At 37.1% G+C, this 20,053-nt stretch overlaps 1 protein-coding gene across 6 annotated transcripts in view; it reads right to left on the bottom strand.

The window, feature by feature from the left end:
- Positions 1 to 20,053, bottom strand: part of GDPD4 (glycerophosphodiester phosphodiesterase domain containing 4) — a 177,868-nt gene that overhangs the window by 65,283 nt on the left and 92,532 nt on the right. For 5 of the 6 annotated variants that reach the window (XM_058687680.1, XM_058687682.1, XM_058687677.1 and 2 more), the window contains 2 exons: positions 12,379 to 12,600; positions 11,305 to 11,459 (listed from right to left, as the gene is read on the bottom strand). In XM_058687680.1, coding sequence (XP_058543663.1) covers positions 11,305 to 11,459; positions 12,379 to 12,600 — 377 coding nt within the window. The remainder of the gene's footprint in view (positions 1 to 11,304; positions 11,460 to 12,378; positions 12,601 to 20,053) is intronic. The other variant, XM_058687681.1, reaches the window with a different exon arrangement.

Raw genomic sequence — 20,053 nt, 5'->3', positions numbered from 1 at the left:
CTACACTTGTGGTAGGCATAGCATAAAGTGTAGAGTTGTGGCATCACTATGTACACCTGAAACTAATTTAATGTTGTGTGTCAGTTATAATGCAATAAAAAAAGAAATGTTTAAAAAAAGTAAATTATGAGAGCAGATGTATACTATTTATTCTATGCTTTAAGATTTGAAAAACTGAAGTATGCTTTTATTAGAGTATAACGCACCACAATATAATTACTATTTTAAACTCCAAGTCTAATTCCACCTTTATATTATGTTCATAAGAAGGCTTATGCTCCTGTTGTCATATCTAAAACTCAAACATAAAGTTTCTATAAATAAAAAAAATAAAGAAGAGCAAATTAAACCAAGGTAAGTAGAAGAAGAAAAAAACAAAGTACAGAAATCAGTGAAATGGGAAAGTAAATGTGCTAACAAAGCCATAATTGGGTGTTTTGAAATGGTTAATAAAATTCATTAACTCCCAGCAAGACTGACCAAGGAAAAGAGGGAAAATAAGAATTTCTACTAGCAAAATGTAATCTGATTTCTAAAATGTGATTACGTGTGATAGAGGATTAGTACCTAAAATCTATAAAAAACTTAGCAACTCAACACCCAAAAAACAAGTAATCCAGTGAAGAAATGGGCAGAAGACATGAAGAGACATTTTTCCAAAGAAGACATTCAGATGGCTAACAGACACATGAGAAGATGCTCAATGTCACTCATCATCAGAGAAACACAAATCAAAACCACAATGAGATACCACCTCACATGTGTCAGAATGGCTAAAATTAACAACTCAGGAAACAACAGATGATGTTGAGGATGCAGAGAAAGGGGAACCCTTTTGAACTGGTGGTGGGAATGCAAACTGGTGCAGCCACTCTGGAAAACAGTATGGAGGTTTCCAAAAAAGTCAAAAATAGAACAATTCTATGATTCAGCAACTCCACTACTAGGTATTTACCTAAAGGATACAAAAATACAGCTTCAAAGGGGTAAATGCACCCTGATGTTTAAAGCAGTATTATCAACAATAGCCAAACTATGGAAGGAGCCCAAGTGCCCAACAACAGATGAATGGATAAAGAAGATGTCGTATATACATATACATATGTATAGGTACACACACACACACACACACACACGTACAATGGAATGTTACTCAACTATCAAAAAGAATGAAATTTTGCTATCTGCAATAATGTGGATGGAGATAGAGTATTATGCTGAGTGAAGTCAGTCAGAGAAAGACAAAGACCATATGATTTCAAACTCATATGTGGAATTTAAGAAACAAAACAGACAAGCATAGAGGAAGGAGGAAAAAAAGAGAAGGAAGCAAACCATAAGAGAGTCTTAACTATAGAGAACAAATGGAGGGTTGCTGGAGGAGGTAGAGGGAGGGATGGGCTAAATAGGTGATGGGTATTAAGGAGGGCATGTGGCATGATAAGCACTGGGTGTTGTATGTAAGTGATAAATCACTAAATTCTACCCCTGAAACCAATATTACCCTACGTTAACTAACTAGAATTTAAATAAAAACCTGAAGCCCAAAAAAAAAGAAAAAGAAAAAAAATGTACTGAATTAGAGATGAATGCACTAAATGCCACTGAACTATTCATTTTAAAATAGTTAATTTTATGTTATGCAGATTTCACCTCAATAAATTAGTACTTACAGTTAAAAATTTAAAACACTATAAAATTTCCACATCAGAAATAAAGCAGAGGGCATTTCTATATTCATATAATTTTTATTAAAATAATATATTTAAAGCATTCTTGGTCTAAGTGGCAAGGTCACAATGTCTTGTGACAGTGGTCAGATACAGTACGAAGTGAGCATAATCACAGAGAATGTATTAGAAATGTGACTGTAATTACAAATATCCTTGTCATAAACACTACACAAATAAGTGAAGGTACAACTACTTAATTTCTTAAAATGCAGTGGTCCTTGAGGAGAATTACTTGGAATAATGTACAACTCATGAATTTATCACAATCACCTTTGCAGTACAGCTACATGGAAAAACCCTTATTGTCTTTACTATAATATATGGTTTCCTTACAGAAAAGGATGGTGCCTTCTGACTTTTCCCATAAAACTAGCATGGTGCACTGGTACATATTATTACTCAGGAAATATTTGTTGAGCTAAATTAAACTGCTTCACTTTGTAACAAGACTCAGGGTACGATTCCTCTCAAATCTGATGCCATTTGAAATTATGCCCACATAACTATAGCCAAGGAATAACTTTAAAGCTCTAGGGTGAAAGAACTCTTGAGTCTGTGAGACCTATATTTAAATCTCAGTTTGGTCCCCTACTGATCAAGTACATTAATTTTGGTGAATTACATAGCCTGCCTGAACTTTGCCTCTTTGGGGGCAAGTTCCCTCATTTGCAAAATGGGGATGATGATAATTTCCAGGGCATGGCAGGTACGGACGGTGATGGTAAAAGAGGCAGCTAACACTTAATTGTGTTCTTACATTTGCCTAGCATTTTGCATGTGCATAATATGAAGAATAATTTCCTCTAATCATTAAACCAGTCCATCAGGGTATTATTATTTTTTTCTTTAGGTTATTGCTATTCAGAGCTGTCAGCACAGAGCTTGATGCAGGGCTCCAACTCATGAACTGCAAAATCATGACCTGAGCCAAAGTTGGACACAACCAACTGAGCCACCCAAGCAGCCCAGTTATTGCTATTCTTATTTACAAATGAGAAAATGGATGATTAGAAATCTGTCCAAAGTCATATGTGTGTGTAGCTGGTGGGTAGGCCAGGATTTGAAAAAGAGCCTATGGTCTAACAACCACAGAACTTGACACATAATAAAGGCTCAATAAATGGAAGCTATTATAATTATTTTTTTTAACTACTACATCAATCTAAATTATGATTAGGAGGGGCACCTGGGTGGCTCAGTCGGTTAGCTGATTTCAGCTCAGGTCATGATCTCATGGTTGTGAGATTGAGCCCCATGGTGGACTTGGTCCTGGGCATGGAGCCTGCTTAAGATTCTCTCTCTCGGGAGAAGCCAAGATGGTGGAACAGCATGGAAGGGTTTTTTTTGCATCTCGTGTCCATGAAATACTGCCAGATCAACACTCAACCATCCTGTACACCTAGAAAACTGATTTGAGGATTAACACAACAATCTGCACAACCTGAACCACAGAACTCAGCAGGTACACGGAGTGGAGAGGTGAACTTGGGGAGAGAGAAGCTGGGGAGGGCAGGGAGCTGTTTTTGCTTGCAGAGAGAAAATGGGGAGGGGGGAGGATATGGAAAAGCACCCCCCCCCGCCAAAAGCAGCTGGAGAGAAGGTGGAAAAGTGGAAACAGCCACAGGGACTGAACTAAAAAGGGAAAAAGGAGAAAGGAGAGGGTTTAAATTCCATTAAGACTCTATAAACAGAGGGAGCACAGAGTCTGAAACTCTGTAGCTTGATACCTGGCAGTGCTCTGGTGGGAAGGGCAAATCCCCAGGAGCAGAGTGAAGTCCGGCTGTTCTTGGGCCACATGGGAATAGGCAGTTCTCCTGAAGGGAGAACATTTGGTAGAGGCTGTGCAGAACCCCCACCAGCAAAGGTACCAGCAGACCTTGGAGAACAACCACATTCACTGGTGCTGGAACAAAGTCACTAAGGGTGAACCCTGGAGCCAGATGTGTGTTATGTTTTTCCATAATTCCTAAAATACTGTTGCTACATGACCGTGTGAACTTTTTCTGGGGCAGGCTGGCACCAAGCCACAGTCTCTGGGCATTGGCAGCAGCATGGTCCTGCGAACGTTCCTGGGTGCAGCCGGCACCCAGCCAATGCCCAGTGAGACCCTCTCCCAGAAAGTCTGAGTGGGACAAAGCCACAGTCCCTCAGAAGTGAGGGGTTGGGAAACAGCTGCATCTGAGATAAAACTCAGGAGGGAGGTGCTGCCTGGCAACCTGATGGCTTGGTCATGGACAGTATAAAAGTGGGGAGTGGACAGAAGCCAGAGACAAAGGACAGGTGCATGATTGCTGATCTGGGAGAAAAGAGTTTCGATACTAGAGACTGGGTAGCTGGGTGAAGCCATTTTCACCCCTCCCACACATGCGCATACACACCTATCAAGCACCCCAACAATTCACCCCAGTAAGCTAAGCAGTGCCATCTAGTGGAGAATGGAGCCATTACACTACTGAGCCCCGCCCAACTGGGCCAACATAGCTCTTCAGGAACACAAGTCTCTCTATCTGCTTAGTTTACAGACTATAAATTGATTCACAGTCTGACTTCTAAAGAAAATGATGTAATTTCAATCATATTTTGGTCTGTTTGCTGGTCCATCTATTCAATTTTCTTTTTTCTCTCTTTTTCATTTCTTTTCTTTTCTTGAATACAGAAAGAGAAAAAAATATTTTTACTTTCAATTTTTATTAAAAATATTTTTATTTTTTTCTACTATATTTTTTACTTTTTTGTAAATTTCTCAAATTCTATTTTACTTCCATCATTTCATTTTATTCTACTTCACTCAATTCATTTTTTCAAATTTTCAAACATTTTTCTTTTTTTTCTTCCCCTTTTCCTCTAATCTATCAAGCTCCTTTGAACAACCAGACTAAAACACACTTAGGATCTGGCATCATTTATATGATTTGTGTGTGTGTGTGTGTGTGTGTGTGTGTGTGCTGTTTTTAATTTTTTTAATTTTAATTTTTTTTACCTTATGAACTCCTTTTCTCCCCTGAAAATGATGAAATGAAGGAATTTACCCCAAAAGAAACAGCAGGAAGAAACGACAGCCAGGGACTTAACACAGATATAAGCAAGATGTCTGAACCAGAATTTGGAATTATTGTAATAAGAATACTAGCTGGGGTCTGAAAATAGACTAGAATCCCTCTCTGCAGAGACAAAAGAAGTAAAAGCTAGTCAGGATGAAATTTTAAAAAATGCTATAACTGAGCTGCAATCTCAAATGGCTGCCACAGTGGCAAAGATGGATGAGGCAGAGCAGTGAATCAGTGATACAGAGGACAAATTTGTGGAGAATAATGAAGCAAGAAAAAGGGAGGAAAATAAGGCACAAGAGCACGATTTAAGAATTAGAGAAACCAGTGACTCATTAAAAAGGAACATCAGAATCATAGGAGTCCCAGAAGATGAAGAGAGAGAAAAAGGGGTAGAAGTGTTATGTGAGCAAATCATAGCAGAAAACTTTCCTGACCTGGGTAAAGACAAAGACAACAAAATCCAGGAAGCACAGAGGACTCCCATTAGATTCAACAAAAACCAACCATCAATAAGGCATATCATAGTCAAAATCACAAAATACTCAGGCAAGGAAAGAATCATGAAAGCAGCAAGGAAAAAAAAAGTCCTTATCCTAGAAGGGAAGACAGATCAGGTTTGCAGCAGACCTATCCACAGAAGCTTGGCAGGCCAGAAAGGAGTGGCAGGATATATTCAATGTGCTGGATCAGAAAAATATGCAGTCAAGAATTCTTTATCCAGCAAGACTATCATTCAAAATAGGAGAGATTAAAAATTTCCCAAACAAAAATTAAAGGAGTTTGTGACCACTAAACCAGCCCTGCCAGAAATTTTAAGGGGGACTCTCTGAGGGGAAAAAAGATGAAAAAAAAAAAGATAGAGAGAGAGAGAGACCAAAAGTAACAAAGACTAGAAAGGACCAGAGAACACCACCAGAAACTTCCAACTCTACAAGAAACATAATGGCAATACATATCTTTCAGTACTCACTCTAAATGTCAATGGACTCAATCCTCCAAACAAAAGACATAGGGTAGCAGAATGGATAAGAAAACAAGATCCATCTATATGCTGTTTATAAGAGACCCACTTTAGACCTACAGACACCTTCATATTGAAAGTAAGGGGATGGAGAACCATTTATCATGCTAATGGTCAACAAAAGAAAGCTGGAGTAGCCATACTTATATTAGACAATGTAGACTTTATTTATTTATTTTTTAACGTTTATTTACTTTTTTTTTAAATTTTTTTCAACGTTTTTTATTTATTTTTGGGACAGAGAGAGACATAGCATGAATGGGGGAGGGGCAGAGAGAGAGGGAGACACAGAATCGGAAACAGGCTCCAGGCTCTGAGCCATCAGCCCAGAGCCCGATGCGGGGCTCGAACCCACAGACCGCGAGATCGTGACCTGGCTGAAGTCGGACGCTTAACCGACTGCGCCACCCAGGCGCCCCAACGTTTATTTACTTTTGACACAGAGAGAGACAGAGCATGAATGGGGGAGGGTCAGAGAGAGAGAGGGAGACACAGAATCTGAAACAGGCTTCAGGCTCTGAGCTGTCAGCACAGAGCCCGACGCGGGGCTCGAACTCACGGACCGTGAGATCATGACCTGAGCCGAAGTCAGACGCTTAACCAACTGAGCACCCAGGCGCCCCAGACAATGTAGACTTTAAAATAAAGACTAATAAGAGATGAAGAAGGGCATTATATCATAATTAAGGGATCTATCCACTAAGAAGACCTAACAGTTGTAAACATTTATACTCCAAATGTGGAATATATAAATCAATTAACCACAACATAAAGAAACTCATTGATAATACTACCATAATAGTATGGGACTTCAACACCCCACTTGCAACAATGGACAGATCATCTAAACAGAAAGTCAACAAGGAAACAATGGCTTTGAATGACACACTGACCGGATGGACTTAACAGATATATTTAGAACATTTCATCCTAAAGCAACAGAATATACATTCTTCTCCAGTGCACATGGAATGTTCTCCAGAATAGATCACATACTGGGACACAAATCAGCCCTCAACAAGTACAAAAAGATCGAGATTATACCGTGCATATTTTCAGACCACAACACCATGAAACCTGGAATCAACCATAAGAAACAATTTGGAAAGATAAAAAATACTTGGAGACTAAAGAATATCCTACTGAAGAATGAATGGGCGAACCAAGAAGTTAAAGAGGAATTAAAAAGTACATGGAAGCCAATGAAAATGATAACACCACAGCCCAAATCTCTGGGACACAGCAACGGTGGTCATAAGAGGGAAGTATATAGCAATCCAGGCCTTCCTAAAGATGGAAGAAAGGTCTCAGATACACAACCTAACCTTACACGTTAAAGAGTTGGAAAAGGGACAGCAAATAAAACCCAAAGGCAGCAGAAGACAGGAAATAATAAAGACTGAGCAGAAATCAATGCTATCAACCAAAAGAAAGAGTAGAACAGATCAATGAAACCAGAAGCTGGTTCTTTGAAAGCATTAAAAAAATTGATAAACCACTAGCCACTTTGATCAAAAAGAAAAGGGGAAAGGATCCAAATAAATAAAATCAAGAATGAAAGAGGAGAGATCACAACCAACACAGCAGAAATACAAACAATAATATCAGAATATTATAAGCAATTATACGCCAATAAAATGGGCAATCTGGAAGAAATGGACAAATTCCTAGAAACATATAAACTACCAAAACTGAAACAGGAACAAATAGAAAATATGAACAGACCCATAACCAGAAAAGAAATCTAATTTGTAATCAAAAATATCCCAAAAAACAAGAGTCCAGGGCCAGATGGCTTTCCAGAGAAATTCTACCAAACATTTAAGGAAGAATTAACACCTATTCTCTTGAAGCTGTCCCAAAAAACAGAAATGGAAGGAAAACTTCCAAACTCTTTCTATGCATCCAGCATTATCTTGATTCGAAAACCAGTAAACCACTAAAAAGGAGAACTATAGACCAATTTCCCTGATAAACATAGATGTAAAAATCCTCAATAAGACATTAGCCAACCAGATCCAATAGTACATTAGAAAATTATTCACCATGACCAAGTGAGATTTATACCTGGGATGCAGGGCTGGTTCAATATCCACAAAATAATCAATGTGATTCATCACATCAATAAAAGAAAGGACAAGAACCACATGATCCTCTCAATAGATACAGAGAAAGCATTTGACAAAATACAGCATCCTTTCTTGATAAAAACCCTCAGGAAAGTAGGGTAGAAGGATCATATCTCGAGATCATAAAAGCCATTCATATGAAAGACCCACGCTAATATCATCCTCAATGGGGAAAAACTGAGAGCTTTCCTCCTAAGGTAAGGAACAAGACAGGGATGTCCACTCTTGCCACTGTTATTCAACATAGTATTGGAAGTCTTAGCCTCAGCAATCAGAAAACACAAAGAAATAAAAGGCATCCAAATCAGCCAGGAGAGATCAACCTTTCACTCTTTGCAGATGACACGATACTGTCTATGGAAAACCCAAAAGATTCTACCAAAAAACTGCCAGAACTGATTGATGAATTCAGTAAAGTTGCAGGATATAAAACAAATGCACAGAAATCTGTTGCATTCCTATACACCAATAATGAAGCAACAGAAAGAGAAATCAAGGAATCGATCCCATTGACAATTGCACCAAAACCCATAAAATACCTAGGAATAAATCTAACCAAAGAGGTGAAAAATCTATACATTGAAAACTACAGAAAGCTTATGAAAGAAATTGAAGAAGACACAAAAAATGGAAAAAGATTTCATGCCCCTGGATAGGAAGAACAAATATTGCTAAAATGTCAATCTACATACTCAAATACAATCTCCATACTCAATGCAATACCTATCAAAATAACACCAGCATTCTGCACAGAGCTAGAACAAACAATTCCAAAATTTGTATGGAACCAGAAAAGACCCTGAATAGCCAAAGAAATGTTGAAAAAGAAAACCAAAGCAGGAGCATCACAATCCTGTACTTCAAATTGTATTACAAAGCTGTAATCATCAAGATAGTATGGTACTGTCACAAAAACAGACACTCAGATCAACAGAACAGAATACAGAACCCAGAAATGGACCCACAAACTTATGGGCAACTAATCTTTGACAAAGCAGGAAAGAATATCCCGATGAAATAAAGACAGTCTCCTCAGCAAGTGGTGCTGGGAAAACTGGACAGCGACATGTAGAAAAATGAACCTGGACCACTTTCTTACACCATACACAAAAATAAACTCAAAATGGACGAAAGACCTATATGTAAAACAGGAAGCCATCGAAATCCTTGAGGAGAAAACAGGCAAAAACCTCTCTGACCTTGGCCACAGCAACTTCTTACTCAACACATCTCCAGAGGCAAGGGAAACAAAAGCAAAAATGAACTATTGGGACTTCATCAAAATAAAAAGCTTCTACACAGCGAAAGAAACAATCAGCAAAACTTAAAGGCAACCAATGGAATGGGAGAAAATATTTGCAAACAACATATCAGATAAAGGGTTAGTATCCAAAATCTATAGGAACTTATCAAACTCAACCCCCAAAAAACAAAGAATCCAGTGAAGAAATGGGCCAAAGACATGAATAGACACTTCTCCAAAGAAGACATCCAGATGGCCAACTGACACATGAGAAAATGTCCCACATCACTCATAATTAGGGAAATACAAATCAAAACCACAATGAGATACCACCTCACACCTGTCAGAATATCTAACATTAACAACTCAGGCAACAACAGATGTTGGTGAGGATGCAGAGGCAGAGGATCTCTTTTGCATCATTGGTGGGAATGCAAGCTGGTGCAGCCACTCCGGAAAACAGTATGGAGGTTCCTCAAAAATTAAAAATAGAAGTACCCTATGACCCAGCAATTGCACTACTGGGCATCTATCCAAGGGATACAGGTGTGCTGTTTCGAAGGGACACATGCACCCCCATGTTCATAGCAGCGCTATCAACAATAGCCAAAGTATGGAAAGAGCCCAAATGTCCTTCGATGGATGAATGGATAAAGGAAATGTGGTGTATATATATACAATGGAGGTTTTACTCGGCAATCAAAAAGAATGAATCTTGCCATTCACAACTACGTGGATGGAACTGGAGGGTATTATGCTAAGCGAAATTAGTCAGAGAAAGATAAATATCATATGACTTCACTCATATGAGGAATTTAAGATACAAAACAGATGAACATAAGGGAAGGAAAGCAAAAATAATATAAAAACAGGGAGGGGGACAAAACATAAGAGACTCTTAAATATGGAGAACAAACAGAGGGTTACTGGAAGGGTTGTAGAAGGGGGGATGGGCTAAATGGGTAAGGGGCATTAAGGAATCTACTCCTGAAATCACTCTTGCACTATATGATAACTAACTTGAATGTAATTTAAAAAAAATAAATTAAATTTTTAAAAAAGATAATCTCTCTCCCTCTCCCTGTGCCCCTCCCCTGCTCAGTCTCTTTCTCTCTCTCTCTCAAAAAAAAATTATGAGTAGAAGAGAAGAACATCACCACAGATCCATTTTCTATTTGAAAAAAGTAAAAGGAAAGGGAAATATACTCAAAATAGAAGTAGTAGTTCAGAAAAGAGAAATCCTCTGATTGGGAAATAGAGGCAAAACATATATAATTTTCCACTGCTAAAAGGAAAAAGATACATTTTATGATCAACCATCCCATGGCCAGAGGGGTGAGAGAAGTGAGAATAAGAACATAAGTAAATCCAACAGCCTAGCTCATGGCTTGAGACGCAGAAAGGTATCTAAGGGTAATTTTTATTAAGTCCAAGGAGATTTTAGATATATATATATCTCCAAGGAAAACATTGGCTTTGAAGCATTTACAATCATCTGAAAAAAATTACTTTTAAATCTAAGAGAAAGGAACTATGGATTAAATTAAGCAGTGATTAATAACAGTTAAGTTTGGAAAAAATTGCCATTTTATCCCCTGGTGCTTTTAATTCTGAAAATCTGTTGCTAATTACATATTTATAAATATAGACAATAATTTTAGTTTCTTCTTGTGCTTGGCTGTTTTAACTTGTTTTTATTTTTTATTTATTTAGGCATGTTCTTAATTATCTCATAAGAAATCTGGCTATCTGAACCACAAAGCTATTTATGAGGTACTGCAATGCTTCTAGTAATGGCTGAAGGAAATAAACAACTTTCTGATTTCTGACTTATATAAGAACAAAAACACCAAGCACACAAAAAAGTGTGTTGAATGGTAACAGACTGGAGGTAAAGCAGAGGCTGATGACTATGTTCCACAGACAGGGACACAGTCTACACAAATGTTTGCTAGCAGAGGGAAGGAGGAAGACAGGGTGAGAAGGGTAAGAAGGGGAAAATAGGGGATTCAAAAAGAGCCACACAAAGAAATCCTGATATGAGGAGATGCTAATTAAAGTAGTCTGGTGGTAATGCAGATTTTATGCAAGGCAATACATGCCAAGAAAGACATGGTCAAACACTTACTTCAATCCTTTGTAGAACAACCTCTTGTAGTCAACATTTATTCTACTGATATTTTCTTTTGTAAGACGTTCAATGGAAAATAACTGGCCCACTTGCTGAAAACCAGGAGCTCTGCTTTGGACATACTGCCTATCAAAACTTGGCAACCAAAAAATCTGTAAGGAGAAAAAGGAAGTCTTTAGTGGATAATCAGCTCTCTAGGTACAAACAGCCTCATTCCAGCACTGGTAACAGTCTATAGAGAGTAGAGAGAGATTCTAGTCCTTGGTGAAAGAGTCAACGTGGCCTAATACCATCCAATGAACTCTTATGATGGGACTTTCACCAGGGTTGTTCTGGAGTGAGATTTCTTAAAGTTAATATCCTGAGTCAAGGGCCCATTGTGTTCAGATAGCCCCACACTAGCCAAAGTGGATGAGGAGTTGGTAGGTGCAGATGAAAGGTAGGAATCCTATTTCCTCCAGCTGATAATGCTAAAAATCATCTTTGAGAGGGGTCATTTCCTGTCAATGGGGAATACTATTATGACTCATCTGTGGAAATAGTTCCATTTGCAAGAAGACACACATTTGTTTCACTCAGCACTCTACCATATTTTAATAACTTAAGAGATTTGGAATGATTGCCCAAGTGCAGAGAGTTGCTTCTGAAAAACATGATGAACAAATCTCTGCTCAAATAAGAACCAGCTCTTTCTTCTGTACCATTAATTAAAGTCAAATCCTCAAAGCCTTAGTGCTATCCAGGCCCCTTCTAATAGTTCTATGCTACTGATGGTGCAGGTTACATTGTATAGTCATTACACACATACTTTTTTTTAACAGAGTGCTGTTATTTCATTTGGTTTGGAGTAGCAAACAGCTTCTGTGTTTTTCCCCACTGAGATAAACTTAACTGGGTCATTCTTAGATTGCCACGTGTAGCTACATAAGCAACAATCTCTATTTCTACAGATAGCAAAATTATTTAGACATCCCAGGGAAGATCTACAAGCTAGGTCAGGTTCAATTGCTATGCTCCTGGGACATGCTACCCACCTCCCAACCTCTACCATAAATAATGAGACAGACATACCAGATGTTGCTCAATTTTAGAGGCAAGGATCACGCTTACTACATGGCGAATATACGTGTGTCTGAGAGGATGTTTTCGTGGAGGGGTATTAAGATCAAATATCACAAATTTTTTTTCCTTCTGTGCAAGTTCCAGTAAGTCAGTTAGTTTTGGAATCCTCTGATTTTCTGCTTTTTCACGATCAGCCCTTGATAGGGGTTTCATGTGGTAAAATGGTTTAAACTAAAAACAAATACATCAGAGAATACATTGGCTCCTATCAAAAGCAATTTCCAATTCTCCTGCTAGATAGCCCCACACCCAGGCCTATCCCCACGTTGCTCCATTATCATCCAACCCACCAGATCCTCTGAAATACTGGTCCTGAAATAACAGTTGCCAAGGAGAGAAATTGAATGTAATCTTAATAGGTAATTACGGTATTTGGAATGATTTCTTCTACGCTGTAGAACATGTCGTATTTGCATGGAAAGTCCTTAATATTTTTGTCCTGACCTTCCTTTTCAGATTTTTTTCTATAACTTGAAGTAATACAATCTCTTTTTATAAAAGTCACACTGGTTTCCCACATTTGCTCTCACTGTTCTAGTTATGTGTAATGGAAAAACAGGGTTTGGCTTAAGATTAAATTGGATTCAATCCCAGCTCTATCACTCATTGGTTTTCCTTGCCGTATCCACCTGTTAAATCTTATCCTAAACCTACAAAGCCCAGCTTAAACGCTACCCCCTTCATGAAGCCTTCCTTAAATATTCCTGGTATTAAATTCCAAAAACTCATTTTTATGCCTCAGTTGTATATTTCATTTTGCCTTCTATTTATGTCTTAGGCCAGATTCAAATTTTGACTTCATATGCTTCTTTCTGTGTAACTGTGGTAAAACCATTTAAATTCTCAAAGTTTTCATTGCCCAAACTATAAAATGGGGATGTGGAGAGGTAACCTATGTATTTCTCAGGATTATTTTGAATATTAAATATGATAAAATACTTACAGGTTCTATAAGCGTGTCTAGTACATAGAAAAGTGCACAATTCACATTAGTTCCCTCACTCTCTACTGCTCCTACTGGAGTGTACCTTCCTTATGGCAGGAATTGTCATATATTCTTTGCAATATTTTTCAAAGAATTTCGTTTTATACCTCAGTCCATACATCTATTAGCTATATTAAATTTAAAAATGGCTACTTTTATAGTCATTTGTTTATTTTAGATAATTTGTGGGTGAAGTCAGTGATAAAAGGCTATCTCTAAGAAGGAAACAGGACATGGGTCCTTTTCTCAAGACTCAAGTAATATCTTTTTCTACACGACTTTATCTTCATTCTCATTCTCACCCTAGATTTCTATTTCTTCCCCTTCCCCTGACCTCCCTCTTTTCAGCAAAGAAATCATCATATTGCACAGTATCATCAAACTAGAACAGAAGCCAGATCATAGAAGTTGAATTAAATCATGGTCTAGACCTCAGTTGAGGTCTATTATTAAGGGTCTTCTTAATCCTCAGGAAAATAAAAAAATTGCCTCAGAATTCAAGAGTTTGGTAGATTCTTCCAGATATAGAACAACTGATTTCACTTAATTATTAGACCTTCATGTGGGGAAAACTGTTAAAAGAGCAGAAAGAGAAACACCAAGACAGAACTGAAATAAATCAGCTGTGCATAATTTTTAAAATGTCCCTGAATGAGCAAAAAGAATAAGAAATACTCTATGGAAGGACATTTATAAAGCCTTTTTTTTTAATATATGAAATTTATTGTCAAATTGGTTGCCATACAACACCCAGTGCTCATCCCAAAAGGTGCCCTCCTCAATACCCATCACCCACCCTCCCCTCCCTCCCACCCCCCATCAACCCTCAGTTTGTTCTCAGTTTTTAACAGTCTCTTATGCTTTGTAAAGCCTTTTCTTTAAGGATAAATTGAACAAAAAAATTTTTAAAAATAAATATTAAACAATAGGGTTTAAAACAGGATTCCAGTAAGCTTTATTTTTTTTTTTATTTTTTTTTTCAGTAAGCTTTAAATAGTAATTTGGGGTAGGTCTAACAGCAGAAGCAAATTGAGCCTCTTTTTTTTGGTACATAAAATAGGAGACTTAGAAAAATAAACTGGAACGGGACAAAACCAGTTTAGACTATCTCCAACAAGTTGTTGAACATTTTTTTTAAAAGCCCTAGAAAACAACAAGCTAGAAATGGAAACAAACTTGTGGTTCTCCACATAAAAACAACACTAAAAATGTCCTCATTCTCTATGCTTATGCTTAGAGAAATTACAAGTAGGAGAATCCAATGTACCCTATTGGTAAGAAATGGAACAATTATCCAAAATCTGCCCAATGATACCACTTAAAGGGAAACACTACTACCCAACATGAGATTCTGAAGATAACTATATATAAATATAGATGAACAATATAGCTTCTTGTTGATACTGGTGCCACTACCTTTACTATTAATACCACTACCATGGAAAATCAGACTGCTCAAAGTACCAAAACTATTCAAGTAGTGGGAATTTCTAACCATCTTAAATCCTTTTCCATGTCCCAACCTATAACTGTTACTTTTGTCAGAACTCTTCCTTCCCTATGGCACTTTCCTATAAATTTCATCATTAGGAATCTACTGTGCAAAAAGACCCACCAGAAGAAATATACTGCAGATAAAATATTTTCAGGAGTTGCAGAAAATTCTGCTTAACATTATCAAATTATAGCATGGACATTAGTATATTAATTCCAAAACAAGCAAATAACGGGGCACAGAACTAGAACCCCATGAGGGGAAATGACAGAATAATTGAGAGTCAAACCAGTAAGGGTTCATATTGACTCTCTTGACACTGTTGCCTAAAATCCTCTTAATGCTGAAGTTAAGGAAGATCTAAGCCAACGATAACAGATTTAATAAAATAAGGATTAATTATCCCTTGCTTTAGTCCAAGCAAAATGTCTGTTTTGCCTGTTTAAAAAAAGAAAACCCAAAACTGAGATGGTAGAAGATACAGATTTGTCTCACATCTGTAAGCTATTAGCCAAAGAGTTATATACCTCATTTTCTAGTACTGCCTAATGCAAATACAATCTCTTTGGCCCTATCTCTACTTTCTTTCCTGTTTTACCTGATGAAGACAATCAATATGTATTGCCTTCACCAGGGAACAATCAACAATTTACCTGGAAAATGATGCCTTAGACATTTACTGAAGCCCCATCCTACTTTTCTCAAGTGTTAAACCAAGATCATAGGGATATGCAATAAGACATATTGAAATTGCAAGATCAACTACATATTCATGAAGCTTCTAAAAAAATTTTTTTAGGGGCACCTGGGTGGCTCACTGACTCGATTTCAGCTCAAGTCATGATCTCGCAGTTTTGTAAGTTCAAGCCCCGCTTCAGGCTCTGGGCTGGCAGCACAGAGCCTGCCTGCGATTCTCTCTCTCCCTCTCTCTATGTCCCTCCCTTACTCATGCCTGTCTCTTTCAAAAATGAAATAAAATAAAATTAAAAAAATAAAAGAAATTTTAATTCTACAAAGTAACAGTTCATTATCCAGGGTTCAGCAAACTCATTCTGTGAAGGGCCAGACACTAAGTATTTTTTACTTTGTGGGTCATACAGTCTCTGTCACAACTACTCAACTCTGCTTCTATAGTGCAAAAACAGCAAAAGACAATTCATAATGACTAAGCATGGCTGTGTTACCAAAAAAAACACTTTATTTATGGACCCTGAAATTTGAGTTTTATATCATTTTTACAGGTCATGAGACATTTTTCTTTTGACTTTGTTCAACCATTTAGAAATGTAAAAACAACTCTTATGAGCTCACAGGCTTTACAAAAATAGCCAGTGGCTGGATTTGTACAACAAGCCATAGTTTGCCAACACTTGATCTAGACCATGATATACTGGCTGAGGAAGGACGTATCTAATGAGAGATACAAATTATCCAAGGCCAAACACTAAGGACAATTAAATAATTTCTGGAATTAAGTGGATGTTGTAGAGTATATACAACAGACTATTTTGAAACAGACCTCTCTGTATGATTAGACTTAATCAAACATTTTGGAACCATTTTCACAAAACATGGAAACCAAAAAGACCTTCAGTAATCTCAAAATATTTCTTCAACAATCATCTTTGCTGATCTTCTAGATCATAATAAACATTTCCTTTTGAAAGTACACAGAAGGGGAGGCCATGGTCTAAAAGTATTAGTAAGCTATAATAACAAAGACTCATTGCCTATTAATACCATCGATCCAGTATCGAGGTTTTTTATCTTTGCTTCAGAAGAAAATGCAGTCCTGGTCAAATTAGTCTAAGCATCTTCAGATGCTATACTAGTTTCATCTTTCTATTTTATGGAAACACATTCCATACAATCTCTGTTACAGTTAACCAAAAATACCCAATGTTTTATGTCAGTTAATTAATTATGAAATAGTCATTTTCTTTTCTTGTATTGCCATTCACCAATATAACACTCTTCATACAGCAACTGTATTATCCTACCAAAGGAGAATCTCCTAATTTCTGTAATTTGAGAACTTTCCACGCTTGGAACAAACCTTTTGTGTGCTCCTATACCAAATCTTGATCTAATATTGTTTACTGACAGGTTTTATCTTAACAATTAAAAAAGATAATAATAAATGGATTATGTACCTTCTTCATAATAAACTGATTTTTCCAGATTCTCTCACAAAATCTCAAATCTATTACCAGTTATCAAATTGGCTTGAGTGGCCAAAATTAGGGCCTTCTCTAGGGCACGTGAGAAGTTTTTTTTACCTTTTTAGTTATCTGTATTAAACATGAATAACAAATACACAAACTACTGGGTGCCTTGAAGCTTCCCAAATAAATTGCTGTCCTAAAGGTAGAGGTCCACAGTAAAGAGACATTAGAAGAAATACTTTAGCAGATCATTATACTAAACAAAATGCTCTAAAACCCTTAGACAAGGGCCTTTTATAAAGAACAAAGACCAATCTATGGGGTTTAGGAATTCCATCATTAATACACAAAGTTTGGCCCCCAATTCTGAAAAGAAACACTACAACTAATCAGGTTGCCAGATTCATGGTGGCTACCTTGTAGCACCAGTTAACCTTTTTTTCAAAATTTTTTTAAATGTTTGTTTAGAGCATGAGCAGGGGAGGGGCAGGGAGAGAGGGAGAGGGAGAGAGATTGAGAATCCCAAGCAGGCTCCACACTATCAGCATGAAGCCCAGCGCGGGGCTTGAATTCATGAACCATGAGATCATGATCGGAGCTGAACCAAGAGTCAGACACTTAACCGACTGAGCCACTCAGGTGCCCCACACCAGTTAACTTCCAATGTATACTTCCCCAAAATCTTCATGACACAATTCATTACAGTAGGGATAAATTGGCTGCAATATCAAACACTGATAAGGTAACTATTCTATGACATCAGAAGTAGGACCAGTTCTTTCCCCACCTGTAACCAACATAATCCTGGAAAAACTATAAAGTGAGAAATGAATTGGAACTTTGCACCAAAGGGCCCTTTGAGGTTCTCTAACATGGTTTTGTACAGTGTCTTCCCTCTGTGGACTATGAATTTATACTAGTAACCATGTTTACTTTTTGGTTGGGCTAAAGCATTTCCTTATTGAATAGTCACTGCAACTTAAAATAGCTTTAAAAACTATGACTATTTTTTGGTATTTATCCTATTTGGTATTCTCTCAGATTTTTGGATCTGTGGTTTGATGTCTGTCACTAATTTTGGAAGATTTTCAACCATTATTACTTCAAATATTTTTTCTTCTCCATTTGGTATTCCTATTACACGTATGTTAATACCTTTTGTAATTTTCCCCATAATTCTTGGCTATTGTGTTCTTTTCAGTTATCTCTTTGTGTTTCAGTTTGGGAAGTTTCTGGTGATGTATCTTCAAGATTACTGATTCTTTCTTTATCTGTGTCCAATCTACTGATAATGTCCCCCCTAAATCTTGGCTATTGTATTCTTTTTCAGTTATCTCTTTGTGTTTCAGTTTGGGAAGTTTCTGATGATGTATCTTCAAGATTACTGATTCTTTCTTCATCTGTGTCCATGCTACTGATAAGCTCATCAAAGGCATTCTTCATTTCACTTAAATATTTTTTTATTTCTAGGCTTTCAATTCTTAGAATTTTCATCTCTCTGCATACATTACTTATCTTTTCTTGCATGTTGTCTACTTTTTTCATTAAAGCTGTTAACATAGCCTACTTTTTCCATTAGATCTATTAGCATATTAATCATAGTTATTTAAAATTCTCTAATAATTCCAAAATCTGTGTTATATCTGGGCACTTTTTTTTTGTCTCTTCATATTGTGCTTTATCTTGTCTTAGTATCTTAAAATTTTTTTGTTGGAAACTGGACATGATGTCATGGATATGAGGGACTGAGATAATTATGTTTTTATATAGCTATAGGTACTAGAGGATTCAGTTTCTGTGTTTTGTTTTGTTTCCTCTCCTATTGTCTTTGGATTCCTTAAGAGCTCCTTCTTAGACAAAGTATGTTTTGCAGCCCTCTCAGTTGTAACCCACTATTATTATATTGAAGCCCTATTCATGTGGTGATAAGGTGTTGGGTAAAGGAAGCATTCTACAATCTTATGATTAAATCTTGGCTTTTACTGAGTGTAAGTTCCAGAAGCATTTCCTAGTCTTTTTTTTCTCTACCCTTACATGAGACAGGAAGATTAGAGTGAACTGGAGTTGACTAACTGCCCTTCCCACATGTTAGATAAGGTTCTGGAATAGTAGTTCTCCCTGAAGACTAGGGCTTTGCAATGGAGAACACTCAGGATGTTATTTCAAAAAAGTTACTTTTCTCCTCCTGCTGCCCAAAACAGAAGTTTTTTCCCCAGTCCTCACTATGAAAACCTGATGGGAGTCCTTGGAGGCAAAATGGGAGTCTATATAAAACTGGGTCCCCAAGAGTTTTTAATTCTCAAGCTAGTCCACACTCAGCCTCCAGCATTAATCAAAATTACCAATAACTTAAACTGTTCCTACCAGTTCTTGGCCCCAGTGGCTTCTGCTTCTAGTAAACTGATCTTGGCTGTGATTCTCTGTACTCACCTTTCTCTCTAGATTGAGTGTCTCTGTCCAGAGTGATGGTTTGCCCTGTGATTTCAATTCTTTTATGGATCTAAAAAAGGCATTGATTTCCAATTTGTTTTGCGTTTTCTCTCTCTCTCTCTCTTTTTTTAAGGATGGGAGTTAGCACTTCCAAGCTCTTTATGTGTTGTAGCTGAAATGAGAAGTCCCCTCTGATTAGATCTAGGGTTTTTTGTTTTGTTTTGTGTTTCTTTAAATATTGACCTTGTTTCTTGTGTCCATACTAAATTCACCTATTAGTTCTTGAATATTTTTTGTAGATTCCTTGGGATTTTTTACACCGGCAATAATGTCCCCTGCAAAGAGAAATAATTATATTTCTTCTTTTCCAGTCTGTATGCCTTCTTCCTTTATTGCACTGGCTAGGATTTACAATATGATGTTGAATAGGAGTGGTGAGACATTCTTCCTTTTTCCAAGTCTTAAGGAGAATAAGTTCATTCTTTCACCAATAACTATGATGTTAGGTATATTACAGAATTATCTGTATCAAGTAAAGGCAGTTCCTTT

The sequence above is a fragment of the Neofelis nebulosa genome, chromosome 10, assembly GCF_028018385.1.
Source record: "Neofelis nebulosa isolate mNeoNeb1 chromosome 10, mNeoNeb1.pri, whole genome shotgun sequence".
Taxonomy (NCBI): Eukaryota; Metazoa; Chordata; class Mammalia; order Carnivora; family Felidae; genus Neofelis; species Neofelis nebulosa.
The sequence above is the reverse complement of the archived record's forward strand: the minus strand, read 5'-3'. Positions and strand labels throughout refer to the sequence as shown.